The sequence below is a fragment of the Pseudophryne corroboree genome, chromosome 5, assembly GCF_028390025.1.
Source record: "Pseudophryne corroboree isolate aPseCor3 chromosome 5, aPseCor3.hap2, whole genome shotgun sequence".
Lineage (NCBI taxonomy): Eukaryota > Metazoa > Chordata > Amphibia > Anura > Myobatrachidae > Pseudophryne > Pseudophryne corroboree.
Genome location: NC_086448.1, coordinates 851453384 through 851466574, shown reverse-complemented (window position 1 = coordinate 851466574; position 13191 = coordinate 851453384). Strand labels below are relative to the sequence as shown.

Sequence of the window (13191 nt, the reverse complement as noted above, 5' to 3'; positions counted from 1 at the left end):
AAGGGGTCAGTCAGTCCGGGCAGAGCCCGGCAGGGAAGGGGTCAGTCAGGGTAGAGCCCGGCAGGGAAGGGGTCAGTCAGGGCAGAGCCCGGCAGGGAAGGGGTCAGTCAGGGCAGAGCCCGGCAGGGAAGGGGTCAGTCAGTCAGGGTAGAGCCCGGCAGGGAAGGGGTCAGTCAGGGCAGAGCCCGGCAGGGAAGGGGTCAGTCAGTCAGGGTAGAGCCCGGCAGGGAAGGGGTCAGTCAGGGCAGAGCCCGGCAGGGAAGGGGTCAGTCAGTCAGGGTAGAGCCCGGCAGGGAAGGGGTCAGTCAGTCAGGGTAGAGCCCGGCAGGGAAGGGGTCAGTCAGGGTAGAGCCCGGCAGGGAAGGGGTCAGTCAGTCAGGGTAGAGCCCGGCAGGGAAGGGGTCAGTCAGTCAGGGTAGAGACCGGCAGGGAAGGGCTCAGTCAGTAGCGTAGAGCCCGGCAGGGAAGGGGTCAGTCAGTCAGGGCAGAGCCCGGCAGGGAAGGGGTCAGTCAGTCCGGGCAGAGCCCGGCAGGGAAGGGGTCAGTCAGGGTAGAGCCCGGCAGGGAAGGGGTCAGTCAGGGCAGAGCCCGGCAGGGAAGGGGTCAGTCAGGGCAGAGCCCGGCAGGGAAGGGGTCAGTCAGGGCAGAGCCCGGCAGGGAAGGGGTCAGTCAGGGCAGAGCCCGGCAGGGAAGGGGTCAGTCAGTCAGGGCAGAGCCCCGGCAGGGAAGAGGTCAGTCAGTCAGGGTAGAGCCCGGCAGGGAAGGGGTCAGTCAGGGCAGAGCCCGGCAGGGAAGGGGTTAGTCAGTCAGGGCAGAGCCCCGGCAGGGAAGGGGTCAGTCAGGGTAGAGCCCGGCAGGGAAGGGGTCAGTCAGGGTAGAGCCCGGCAGGGAAGGGGTCAGTCAGTCAGGGTAGAGCCCGGCAGGGAAGGGGTCAGTCAGTCAGGGCAGAGCCCGGCAGGGAAGGGGTTAGTCAGTCAGGGCAGAGCCCGGTAGGGAAGGGGTCAGTCAGTCAGGGCAGAGCCCGGCAGGGAAGGGGACAGTCAGTCAGGGCAGAGCCCGGCAGGGAAGGGGTCAGTCAGTCCGGGCAGAGCCCGGCAGGGAAGGGGTCAGTCAGGGTAGAGCCCGGCAGGGAAGGGGTCAGTCAGGGCAGAGCCCGGCAGGGAAGGGGTCAGTCAGGGCAGAGCCCGGCAGGGAAGGGGTCAGTCAGGGTAGAGCCCGGCAGGGAAGGGGTCAGTCAGGGCAGAGCCCGGCAGGGAAGGGTTCAGTCAGTCAGGGTAGAGCCCGGCAGGGAAGGGGTCAGTCAGGGCAGAGCCCGGCAGGGAAGGGGTCAGTCAGTCAGGGTAGAGCCCGGCAGGGAAGGGGTCAGTCAGTCAGGGTAGAGACAGGCAGGGAAGGGCTCAGTCAGTAGGGTAGAGCCCGGCAGGGAAGGGGTCAGTCAGTCAGAGCAGAGCCCGGCAGGGAAGGGGTCAGTCAGTCCGGGCAGAGCCCGGCAGGGAAGGGGTCAGTCAGGGTAGAGCCCGGCAGGGAAGGGGTCAGTCAGGGCAGAGCCCGGCAGGGAAGGGGTCAGTCAGTCAGGGTAGAGCCCGGCAGGGAAGGGGTCAGTCAGGGCAGAGCCCGGCAGGGAAGGGGTCAGTCAGTCAGGGCAGAGCCCCGGCAGGGAAGAGGTCAGTCAGTCAGGGTAGAGCCCGGCAGGGAAGGGGTCAGTCAGGGCAGAGCCCGGCAGGGAAGGGGTTAGTCAGTCAGGGCAGAGCCCCGGCAGAGAAGGGGTCAGTCAGGGTAGAGCCCGGCAGGGAAGGGGTCAGTCAGGGTAGAGCCCGGCAGGGAAGGGGTCAGTCAGGGTAGAGCCCGGCAGGGAAGGGGTTAGTCAGTCAGGGCAGAGCCCGGCAGGGAAGGGGTTAGTCAGTCAGGGCAGAGCCCGGCAGGGAAGGGGTCAGTCAGTCAGGGCAGAGCCCGGCAGGGAAGGGGTCAGTCAGTCAGGGCAGAGCCCGGCAGGGAAGGGGTCAGTCAGTAGGGTAGAGCCTGGCAGGGAAGGGGTCAGTCAGTAGGGCAGAGCCCGGCAGGGAAGGGGTCAGTCAGTAGGGTAGAGCCCGGCAGGGAAGGGGAGAGTCAGTCAGGGTAGAGCCCGGCAGGGAAGGGGTCAGTCAGGGTAGAGCCCGGCAGGGAAGGGGTCAGTCAGTAGGGTAGAGCCCGGCAGGGAAGGGGTCAGTCAGTAGGTAGAGCCCGGCAGGGAAGGGGTCAGTCAGTAGGGCAGAGCCCAGCAGGGAAGGGGTCAGTCAGTAGGGTAGAGCCCGGCAGGGAAGGGGTCAGTCAGTCAGGGTAGAGCCCGGCAGGGAAGGGGTCAGTCAGTCAGGGCAGAGCCCGGCAGGGAAGGGGTCAGTCAGGGCAGAGCCCCGGCAGGGAAGGGGTCAGTAAGTCAGGGCAGAGCCTGGCAGGGAAGGGGTCAGTCAGTCAGGGCAGAGCCCCGGCAGGGAAGGGGTTAGTCAGTTAGGGCAGAGCCCCGGCAGGGAAGGGGTCAGTCAGTCAGTGCAGAGCCCCGGCAGGGAAGGGGTCAGTCAGTCAGGGCAGAGCCCAGGAGGGAAGGGGTCAGTCAGTCAGGGTAGAGCCCGGCAGGGAAGGGGTCAGTCAGTAGGGTAGAGCCCGGCAGGGAAGGGGTCAGTCAGTCAGGGCAGAGCCCGGCAGGGAAGGGGTCAGTCAGGGCAGAGCCTGGCAGGGAAGGGGTCAGTCAGTCAGGGCAGAGCCTGGCAGGGAAGGGGTCAGTCAGTCAGGGTAGAGCCCGGCAGGGAAGGGGTCAGTCAGGGTAGAGCCCGGCAGGGAAGGGGTCAGTCAGTCAGGGTAGAGCCCGGCAGGGAAGGGGTCAGTCAGTCAGGGTAGAGCCCGGCAGGGAAGGGGTCAGTCAGGGTAGAGCCCGGCAGGGAAGGGGTCAGTCAGTAGGGCAGAGCCCGGCAGGGAAGGGGTCAGTCAGTCAGGGCAGAGCCCGGCAGGGAAGGGGTCAGTCAGGGTAGAGCCCGGCAGGGAAGGGGTCAGTCAGTCAGGGCAGAGCCCGGCAGGGAAGGGGTCAGTCAGTCAGGGCAGAGCCCGGCAGGGAAGGGGTCAGTCAGTCCGGGCAGAGCCCGGCAGGGAAGGGGTCAGTCAGGGTAGAGCCCGGCAGGGAAGGGGTCAGTCAGTCAGGGCAGAGCCCGGCAGGGAAGGGGTCAGTCAGGGTAGAGCCCGGCAGGGAAGGGGTCAGTCAGTCAGGGCAGAGCCCGGCAGGGAAGGGGTCAGTCAGTCCGGGCAGAGCCCGGCAGGGAAGGGGTCAGTCAGGGTAGAGCCCGGCAGGGAAGGGGTCAGTCAGGGCAGAGCCCGGCAGGGAAGGGGTCAGTCAGGGCAGAGCCCGGCAGGGAAGGGGTCAGTCAGTCAGGGTAGAGCCCGGCAGGGAAGGGGTCAGTCAGGGCAGAGCCCGGCAGGGAAGGGGTCAGTCAGTCAGGGTAGAGCCCGGCAGGGAAGAGGTCAGTCAGTCAAGGTAGAGCCCGGCAGGGAAGGGGTCAGTCAGGGCAGAGCCCGGCAGGGAAGGGGTTAGTCAGTCAGGGCAGAGCCCGGCAGGGAAGGGGTCAGTCAGTCCGGGCAGAGCCCGGCAGGGAAGGGGTCAGTCAGGGTAGAGCCCGGCAGGGAAGGGGTCAGTCAGGGAAGAGCCCGGCAGGGAAGGGGTCAGTCAGAGCAGAGCCCGGCAGGGAAGGGGTCAGTCAGTCAGGGTAGAGCCCGGCAGGGAAGGGGTCAGTCAGGGCAGAGCCCGGCAGGGAAGGGGTCAGTCAGTCAGGGCAGAGCCCCGGCAGGGAAGAGGTCAGTCAGTCAAGGTAGAGCCCGGCAGGGAAGGGGTCAGTCAGGGCAGAGCCCGGCAGGGAAGGGGTTAGTCAGTCAGGGCAGAGCCCCGGCAGGGAAGGGGTCAGTCAGGGTAGAGCCCGGCAGGGAAGGGGTCAGTCAGGGTAGAGCCCGGCAGGGAAGGGGTCAGTCAGGGTAGAGCCCGGCAGGGAAGGGGTCAGTCAGTCAGGGTAGAGCCCGGCAGGGAAGGGGTTAGTCAGTCAGGGCAGAGCCCGGCAGGGAAGGGGTTAGTCAGTCAGGGCAGAGCCCGGCAGGGAAGGGGTTAGTCAGTCAGGGCAGAGCCCGGCAGGGAAGGGGTCAGTCAGTCAGGGCAGAGCCCGGCAGGGAAGGGGTCAGTCAGTCAGGGCAGAGCCCGGCAGGGAAGGGGTCAGTCAGTCAGGGCAGAGCCCGGCAGGGAAGGGGTCAGTCAGGGTAGAGCCCGGCAGGGAAGGGGTCAGTCAGTAGGGCAGAGCCCGGCAGGGAAGGGGTCAGTCAGTCAGGGCAGAGCCCGGCAGGGAAGGGGTCAGTCAGTCAGGGCAGAGCCCGGCAGGGAAGGGCTCAGTAGGGCAGAGCCCGGCAGGGAAGGGGTCAGTCAGTAGGGCAGAGCCCGGCAGGGAAGGGGTCAGTCAGTAGGGCAGAGCCCGGCAGGGAAGGGGTCAGTCAGGGCAGAGCCTGGCAGGGAAGGGGTCAGTCAGGGCAGAGCCCCGGCAGGGAAGGGGTCAGTCAGTCAGGGCAGAGCCCGGCAGGGAAGGGGTCAGTCAGGGTAGAGCCCGGCAGGGAAGGGGTCAGTCAGGGCAGAGCCCGGCAGGGAAGGGGTTAGTCAGTCAGGGCAGAGCCCCGGCAGGGAAGGGGTCAGTCAGGGTAGAGCCCGGCAGGGAAGGGGTCAGTCAGGGTAGAGCCCGGCAGGGAAGGGGTCAGTCAGGGTAGAGCCCGGCAGGGAAGGGGTCAGTCAGTCAGGGTAGAGCCCGGCAGGGAAGGGGTCAGTCAGGGTAGAGCCCGGCAGGGAAGGGGTCAGTCAGGGCAGAGCCCGGCAGGGAAGGGGTCAGTCAGTCAGGGCAGAGCCCCGGCAGGGAAGGGGTCAGTCAGGGTAGAGCCCGGCAGGGAAGGGGTCAGTAGGGCAGAGCCCGGCAGAGAAGGGGTCAGTCAGTCAGGGTAGAGCCCGGCAGGGAAGGGGTCAGTCAGTCAGGGTAGAGCCCGGCAGGGAAGGGGTCAGTCAGGGCAGAGCCCGGCAGGGAAGGGGTCAGTCAGGGTAGAGCCCGGCAGGGAAGGGGTCAGTCAGGGTAGAACCCGGCAGGGAAGGGGTCAGTCAGTCAGGGCAGAGCCCGGCAGGGAAGGGGTCAGTCAGTCCGGGCAGAGCCCGGCAGGGAAGGGGTCAGTCAGGGTAGAGCCCGGCAGGGAAGGGGTCAGTCAGGGCAGAGCCCGGCAGGGAAGGGGTCAGTCAGGGTAGAGCCCGGCAGGGAAGGGGTCAGTCAGGGTAGAACCCGGCAGGGAAGGGGTCAGTCAGTCAGGGCAGAGCCCGGCAGGGAAGGGGTCAGTCAGTCCGGGCAGAGCCCGGCAGGGAAGGGGTCAGTCAGGGTAGAGCCCGGCAGGGAAGGGGTCAGTCAGTCAGGGCAGAGCCCGGCAGGGAAGGGGTCAGTCAGTCCGGGCAGAGCCCGGCAGGGAAGGGGTCAGTCAGGGTAGAGCCCGGCAGGGAAGGGGTCAGTCAGGGAAGAGCCCGGCAGGGAAGGGGTCAGTCAGGGCAGAGCCCGGCAGGGAAGGGGTCAGTCAGTAGGGTAGAGCCCGGCAGGGAAGGGGTCAGTCAGTCAGGGTAGAGCCCGGCAGGGAAGGGGTCAGTCAGTCAGGGTAGAGCCCGGCAGGGAAGGGGTCAGTCAGGGCAGAGCCCGGCAGGGAAGGGGTCAGTCAGTCAGGGCAGAGCCCCGGCAGGGAAGAGGTCAGTCAGTCAGGGTAGAGCCCGGCAGGGAAGGGGTCAGTCAGGGCAGAGCCCGGCAGGGAAGGGGTTAGTCAGTCAGGGCAGAGCCCCGGCAGGGAAGGGGTCAGTCAGGGTAGAGCCCGGCAGGGAAGGGGTCAGTCAGGGTAGAGCCCGGCAGGGAAGGGGTCAGTCAGGGTAGAGCCCGGCAGGGAAGGGGTCAGTCAGTCAGGGTAGAGCCCGGCAGGGAAGGGGTCAGTCAGGGTAGAGCCCGGCAGGGAAGGGGTCAGTCAGGGCAGAGCCCGGCAGGGAAGGGGTTAGTCAGTCAGGGCAGAGCCCGGCAGGGAAGGGGTCAGTCAGTCAGGGTAGAGCCCGGCAGGGAAGGGGTCAGTCAGGGTAGAGCCCGGCAGGGAAGGGGTCAGTCAGGGTAGAGCCCGGCAGGGAAGGGGTCAGTCAGTCAGGGTAGAGCCCGGCAGGGAAGGGGTCAGTCAGGGTAGAGCCCGGCAGGGAAGGGGTCAGTCAGGGTAGAGCCCGGCAGGGAAGGGGTCAGTCAGGGCAGAGCCCGGCAGGGAAGGGGTCAGTCAGTCAGGGCAGAGCCCGGCAGGGAAGGGGTCAGTCAGTCAGGGTAGAGCCCGGCAGGGAAGGGGTCAGTCAGTCAGGGCAGAGCCCGGCAGGGAAGGGGTCAGTCAGTCAGGGCAGAGCCTGGCAGGGAAGGGGTCAGTAGGGCAGAGCCCCGGCAGGGAAGGGGTCAGTCAGGGTAGAGCCCGGCAGGGAAGGGGTCAGTCAGTCAGGGTAGAGCCCGGCAGGGAAGGGGTCAGTCAGGGTAGAGCCCGGCAGGGAAGGGGTCAGTCAGGGTAGAGCCCGGCAGGGAAGGGGTCAGTCAGTCAGGGTAGAGCCCGGCAGGGAAGGGGTCAGTCAGGGTAGAGCCCGGCAGGGAAGGGGTCAGTCAGGGTAGAGCCCGGCAGGGAAGGGGTCAGTCAGGGCAGAGCCCGGCAGGGAAGGGGTCAGTCAGTCAGGGCAGAGCCCGGCAGGGAAGGGGTCAGTCAGTCAGGGCAGAGCCCGGCAGGGAAGGGGTCAGTCAGTCAGGGCAGAGCCCGGCAGGGAAGGGGTCAGTAGGGCAGAGCCCGGCAGGGAAGGGGTCAGTCAGGGTAGAGCCCGGCAGGGAAGGGGTCAGTCAGTCAGGGTAGAGCCCGGCAGGGAAGGGGTCAGTCAGGGCAGAGCCCGGCAGGGAAGGGGTCAGTAGGGCAGAGCCCGGCAGGGAAGGGGTCAGTCAGGGTAGAGCCCGGCAGGGAAGGGGTCAGTCAGGGTAGAGCCCGGCAGGGAAGGGGTCAGTCAGGGTAGAGCCCGGCAGGGAAGGGGTCAGTCAGTCAGGGTAGAGCCCGGCAGGGAAGGGGTCAGTCAGGGTAGAGCCCGGCAGGGAAGGGGTCAGTCAGGGTAGAGCCCGGCAGGGAAGGGGTCAGTCAGTCAGGGTAGAGCCCGGCAGGGAAGGGGTCAGTCAGGGTAGAGCCCGGCAGGGAAGGGGTCAGTCAGGGTAGAGCCCGGCAGGGAAGGGGTCAGTCAGGGCAGAGCCCGGCAGGGAAGGGGTCAGTCAGTCAGGGCAGAGCCCGGCAGGGAAGGGGTCAGTCAGTAGGGCAGAGCCCGGCAGGGAAGGGGTCAGTCAGGGCAGAGCCCGGCAGGGAAGGGGTCAGTCAGTCAGGGCAGAGCCCGGCAGGGAAGGGGTCAGTCAGTCAGGGCAGAGCCCGGCAGGGAAGGGGTCAGTAGGGCAGAGCCCGGCAGGGAAGGGGTCAGTCAGGGTAGAGCCCGGCAGGGAAGGGGTCAGTCAGTCAGGGTAGAGCCCGGCAGGGAAGGGGTCAGTCAGGGCAGAGCCCGGCAGGGAAGGGGTCAGTAGGGCAGAGCCCGGCAGGGAAGGGGTCAGTCAGGGTAGAGCCCGGCAGGGAAGGGGTCAGTCAGGGTAGAGCCCGGCAGGGAAGGGGTCAGTCAGGGTAGAGCCCGGCAGGGAAGGGGTCAGTCAGGGTAGAGCCCGGCAGGGAAGGGGTCAGTCAGGGCAGAGCCCGGCAGGGAAGGGGTCAGTCAGGGTAGAGCCCGGCAGGGAAGGGGTCAGTCAGGGTAGAGCCCGGCAGGGAAGGGGTCAGTCAGGGCAGAGCCCGGCAGGGAAGGGGTCAGTCAGGGCAGAGCCCGGCAGGGAAGGGGTCAGTCAGGGCAGAGCCCGGCAGGGAAGGGGTCAGTCAGGGTAGAGCCCGGCAGGGAAGGGGTCAGTCAGGGTAGAGCCCGGCAGGGAAGGGGTCAGTCAGGGTAGAGCCCGGCAGGGAAGGGGTCAGTCAGGGCAGAGCCCGGCAGGGAAGGGGTCAGTAGGGCAGAGCCCGGCAGGGAAGGGGTCAGTCAGGGTAGAGCCCGGCAGGGAAGGGGTCAGTCAGTCAGGGTAGAGCCCGGCAGGGAAGGGGTCAGTCAGTCAGGGTAGAGACCGGCAGGGAAGGGGTCAGTCAGTCAGGGTAGAGACCGGCAGGGAAGGGCTCAGTCAGTAGGGTAGAGCCCGGCAGGGAAGGGGTCAGTCAGTCAGGGTAGAGCCCGGCAGGGAAGGGGTCAGTCAGTCAGGGTAGAGCCCGGCAGGGAAGGGGTCAGTCAGGGTAGAGCCCGGCAGGGAAGGGGTCAGTCAGTCAGGGTAGAGCCCGGCAGGGAAGGGGTCAGTCAGTCAGGGTAGAGCCCGGCAGGGAAGGGGTCAGTCAGTCAGGGTAGAGCCCGGCAGGGAAGGGGTCAGTCAGGGCAGAGCCTGGCAGGGAAGGGGTCAGTCAGTCAGGGCAGAGCCTGGCAGGGAAGGGGTCAGTCAGTCAGGGTAGAGCCCGGCAGGGAAGGGGTCAGTCAGTCAGGGTAGAGCCCGGCAGGGAAGGGGTCAGTCAGTAGGGTAGAGCCCGGCAGGGAAGGGGTCAGTCAGGGCAGAGCCCGGCAGGGAAGGGGTCAGTCAGTCAGGGCAGAGCCCGGCAGGGAAGGGGTCAGTCAGTCAGGGCAGAGCCCGGCAGGGAAGAGGTCAGTCAGTCAGGGTAGAGCCCGGCAGGGAAGGGGTCAGTCAGGGTAGAGCCCGGCAGGGAAGGGGTCAGTCAGTCAGGGTAGAGCCCGGCAGGGAAGGGGTCAGTCAGGGCAGAGCCCGGCAGGGAAGGGGTCAGTCAGTCAGGGTAGAGCCCGGCAGGGAAGGGGTCAGTCAGGGTAGAGCCCGGCAGGGAAGGGGTCAGTCAGTCAGGGTAGAGCCCGGCAGGGAAGGGGTCAGTCAGTCAGGGCAGAGCCCGGCAGGGAAGGGGTCAGTCAGTCAGGGTAGAGCCCGGCAGGGAAGGGGTCAGTCAGGGTAGAGCCCGGCAGGGAAGGGGTCAGTCAGTCAGGGTAGAGCCCGGCAGGGAAGGGGTCAGTCAGGGCAGAGCCCGGCAGGGAAGGGGTCAGTCAGGGCAGAGCCCGGCAGGGAAGGGGTCAGTCAGTCAGGGTAGAGCCCGGCAGGGAAGGGGTCAGTCAGGGTAGAGCCCGGCAGGGAAGGGGTCAGTCAGGGCAGAGCCCGGCAGGGAAGGGGTCAGTCAGTCAGGGTAGAGCCCGGCAGGGAAGGGGTCAGTCAGGGTAGAGCCCGGCAGGGAAGGGGTCAGTCAGTCAGGGTAGAGCCCGGCAGGGAAGGGGTCAGTCAGTCAGGGCAGAGCCCGGCAGGGAAGGGGTCAGTCAGTCAGGGCAGAGCCCGGCAGGGAAGGGGTCAGTCAGGGTAGAGCCCGGCAGGGAAGGGGTCAGTCAGTCAGGGTAGAGCCCGGCAGGGAAGGGGTCAGTCAGGGCAGAGCCCGGCAGGGAAGGGGTCAGTCAGTCAGGGTAGAGCCCGGCAGGGAAGGGGTCAGTCAGGGTAGAGCCCGGCAGGGAAGGGGTCAGTCAGTCAGGGTAGAGCCCGGCAGGGAAGGGGTCAGTCAGGGCAGAGCCCGGCAGGGAAGGGGTCAGTCAGTCAGGGTAGAGCCCGGCAGGGAAGGGGTCAGTCAGGGCAGAGCCCGGCAGGGAAGGGGTCAGTCAGTCAGGGTAGAGCCCGGCAGGGAAGGGGTCAGTCAGGGTAGAGCCCGGCAGGGAAGGGGTCAGTCAGTCAGGGTAGAGCCCGGCAGGGAAGGGGTCAGTCAGGGCAGAGCCCGGCAGGGAAGGGGTCAGTCAGTCAGGGTAGAGCCCGGCAGGGAAGAGGTTACCTCCCCCCTCCTCTATACCCCATGACAGCACTGCCCCCAGCACGTATGCCTCGCCCCTCCCCCCGGGAACTTACCCCTTGCCCCCGGGTACTTACCCCTTGCCCCCGGGTACTTACCCCTCGCCCCCCCTCCGGCTCCATCTCCCGCAGCTGACGGGTGGGAGGAGATTTCTCTCTTTCGCAGAGTCACAGAATGGATGGGTCTATGTATGTTCCCTTCGTGATCAGGACCAGGAAGTGACATCACGAGAGGGCAGGAGAGAACTTCCGCCCTTACAGCTCCCGCATGTTTCCTTCGTTCCGTTGGAGTAATATATCTTTTCTGCGCTGCATTGGACGCTCTCGGGCTCGCGATACTTCACTTTCCAAATAGATTGTGACATGGACGCAGGGGGTTATGGGAAAGGTCCTCTCAACGAAGAGAATCTAGACGCTGCTGTCACAGATTGGCTGCAACGGCAGAGGATTCTGGGAGATATGAGCGGGGCCTAAATCTGACCACGCCTTCCAATGTACTGCCTGTCACTCAGCAGCCCAACCCCTCACACACACCACCAGCAGCAGCAGCAGGCCATGTCTCACTGATCTACCTGTATGTACACACAGCAGCAGGCCATGTCTCACTGATTTACCTGTATGTACACACAGCAGCAGGCCATGTCTCACTGATCTACCTGTATGTACACACAGCAGCAGGCCATGTCTCACTGATCTACCTGTATGTACACACAGCAGCAGGCCATGTCTCACTGATCTACCTATACACACACCAGCAGCAGCAGCAGGCCATGTCTCACTGATCTACCTGTATGTACACACACCAGCACCAGCAGCAGGCCATGTCTCACTGATCTACCTGTATGTACACACACCAGCAGCAGCAGGCCATGTCTCACTGATCTACCTGTATGTACACAGCAGCAGCAGCAGGCCATGTCTCACTGATCTACCTGTATGTACACAGCAGCAGCAGGCCATGTCTCACTGATCTACCTGTATGTACAAAGCAGCAGCAGCAGGCCATGTCTCACTGATCTACCTGTATGTACACAGCAGCAGCAGCAGGCCATGTCTCACTGATCTACCTATACACACACCAGCAGCAGCAGCAGGCCATGTCTCACTGATCTACCTGTATGTACACAGCAGCAGCAGGCCATGTCTCACTGATCTACCTTTATGTACACAGCAGCAGCAGGCCATGTCTCACTGATCTACCTGTATGTACACAGCAGCAGCAGGCCATGTCTCACTGATCTACCTATACACACACCAGCACCAGCAGCAGGCCATGTCTCACTGATCTACCTGTATGTACACACCAGCAGCAGCAGGCCATGTCTCACTGATCTACCTGTATGTACACAGCAGCAGCAGCAGGCCATGTCTCACTGATCTACCTGTATGCACATAGCAGCAGCAACAGCAGGCCATGTCTCACTGATCTACCTGTATGTACACAGCAGCAGCAGGCCACGTCTCACTGATCTACCTATACACACACCAGCACCAGCAGCAGGCCATGTCTCACTGATCTACCTGTATGTACACAGCAGCAGCAGGCCACGTCTCACTGATCTACCTATACACACACCAGCACCAGAAGCAGGCCATGTCTCACTGATCTACCTGTATGTACACACCAGCAGCAGCAGGCCATGTCTCACTGATCTACCTGTATGTACACAGCAGCAGCAGGCCATGTCTCTCTGATTTACCTGTATGCACATAGAAGCAGCAACAGCAGGCCATGTCTCACTGATCTACCTTTATGTACACAGCAGCAGCAGGCCATGTCTCACTGATCTACCTGTATGTACACAGCAGCAGGCCATGTCTCACTGATCTACCTGTATGTACACAGCAGCAGGCCATGTCTCACTGATCTACCTGTATGTACACAGCAGCAGCAGGCCATGTCTCACTGATCTACCTGTATGTACACAGCAGCAGCAGGCCATGTCTCACTGATCTACCTGTATGTGCACAGCAGCAGCAGGCCATGTCTCACTGATCTACCTGTATGTACACAGCAGCAGCAGGCCATGTCTCACTGATCTACCTGTATGCACACAGCAGCAGCAACAGGCCATGTCTCACTGATCTACCTGTATGTACACAGCAGCAGCAGGCCATGTCTCACTGATCTACCTGTATGTACACACAGCAGCAGGCCATGTCTCACTGATCTACCTATACACACACCAGCAGCAGCAGCAGGCCATGTCTCACTGATCTACCTGTATGTACACACAGCAGCAGTCCATGTCTCACTGATCTACCTGTATGTTTACACAGCAGCAGGCCATGTCTCACTGATCTACCTGTATGTACACACAGCAGCAGGCCATGTCTCACTGATCTACCTGTATGTACACACAGCAGCAGGCCATGTCTCACTGATCTACCTGTATGTACACACAGCAGCAGGCCATGTCTCACTGATCTACCTGTATGTACACACAGCAGCAGCAGGCCATGTCTCACTGATCTACCTGTATGTACACAGCAGCAGCAGCAGCAGGCCATGTCTCACTGATCTACCTGTATGTACACACAGCAGCAGGCCATGTCTCACGGATCTACCTGTATGTACACACAGCAGCAGGCCATGTCTCACTGATCTACCTGTATGTACACACAGCAGCAGGCCATGTCTCACTGATCTACCTGTATGTACACACAGCAGCAGGCCATGTCTCACTGATCTACCTGTATGTACACAGCAGCAGGCCATGTCTCACTGATCTACCTGTATGTACACACAGCAGCAGGCCATGTCTCACTGATCTACCTGTATGTACACACAATAGCAGGCCATGTCTCACTGATCTACCTGTATGTACACACAGCAGCAGGCCATGTCTCACTGATCTACCTGTATGTACACACAGCAGCAGGCCATGTCTCACTGATCTACCTGTATGTACACAGCAGCAGGCCATGTCTCACTGATCTACCTGTATGTACACACAGCAGCAGGCCATGTCTCACTGATCTACCTGTATGTACACACAGCAGCAGGCCATGTCTCACTGATCTACCTGTATGTACACACAGCAGCAGGCCATGTCTCACTGATCTACCTGTATGTACACAGCAGCAGGCCATGTCTCACTGATCTACCTGTATGTACACAGCAGCAGCAGGCCATGTCTCACTGATCTACCTGTATGTACACAGCAGCAGGCCATGTCTCACTGATCTACCTGTATGTACACAGCAGCAGCAGGCCATGTCTCACTGATCTACCTGTATGTACACA

At 63.7% G+C, this 13191-nt stretch overlaps 1 protein-coding gene across 1 annotated transcript in view; it reads right to left on the bottom strand.

Annotated features, from left to right (window-relative positions):
• Window positions 1-10278, bottom strand: part of LOC134928696 (zinc finger protein 436-like) — a 222520-nt gene extending 212242 nt beyond the window's left edge. The window contains exon 1 of the mRNA XM_063924713.1: window positions 10044-10278. Within this exon, the coding sequence (XP_063780783.1) occupies window positions 10044-10067 (24 nt within the window). The 5' untranslated portion in view covers window positions 10068-10278. The remainder of the gene's footprint in view (window positions 1-10043) is intronic.
• Between the last annotated feature and the right edge of the window lie 2913 nt (window positions 10279-13191).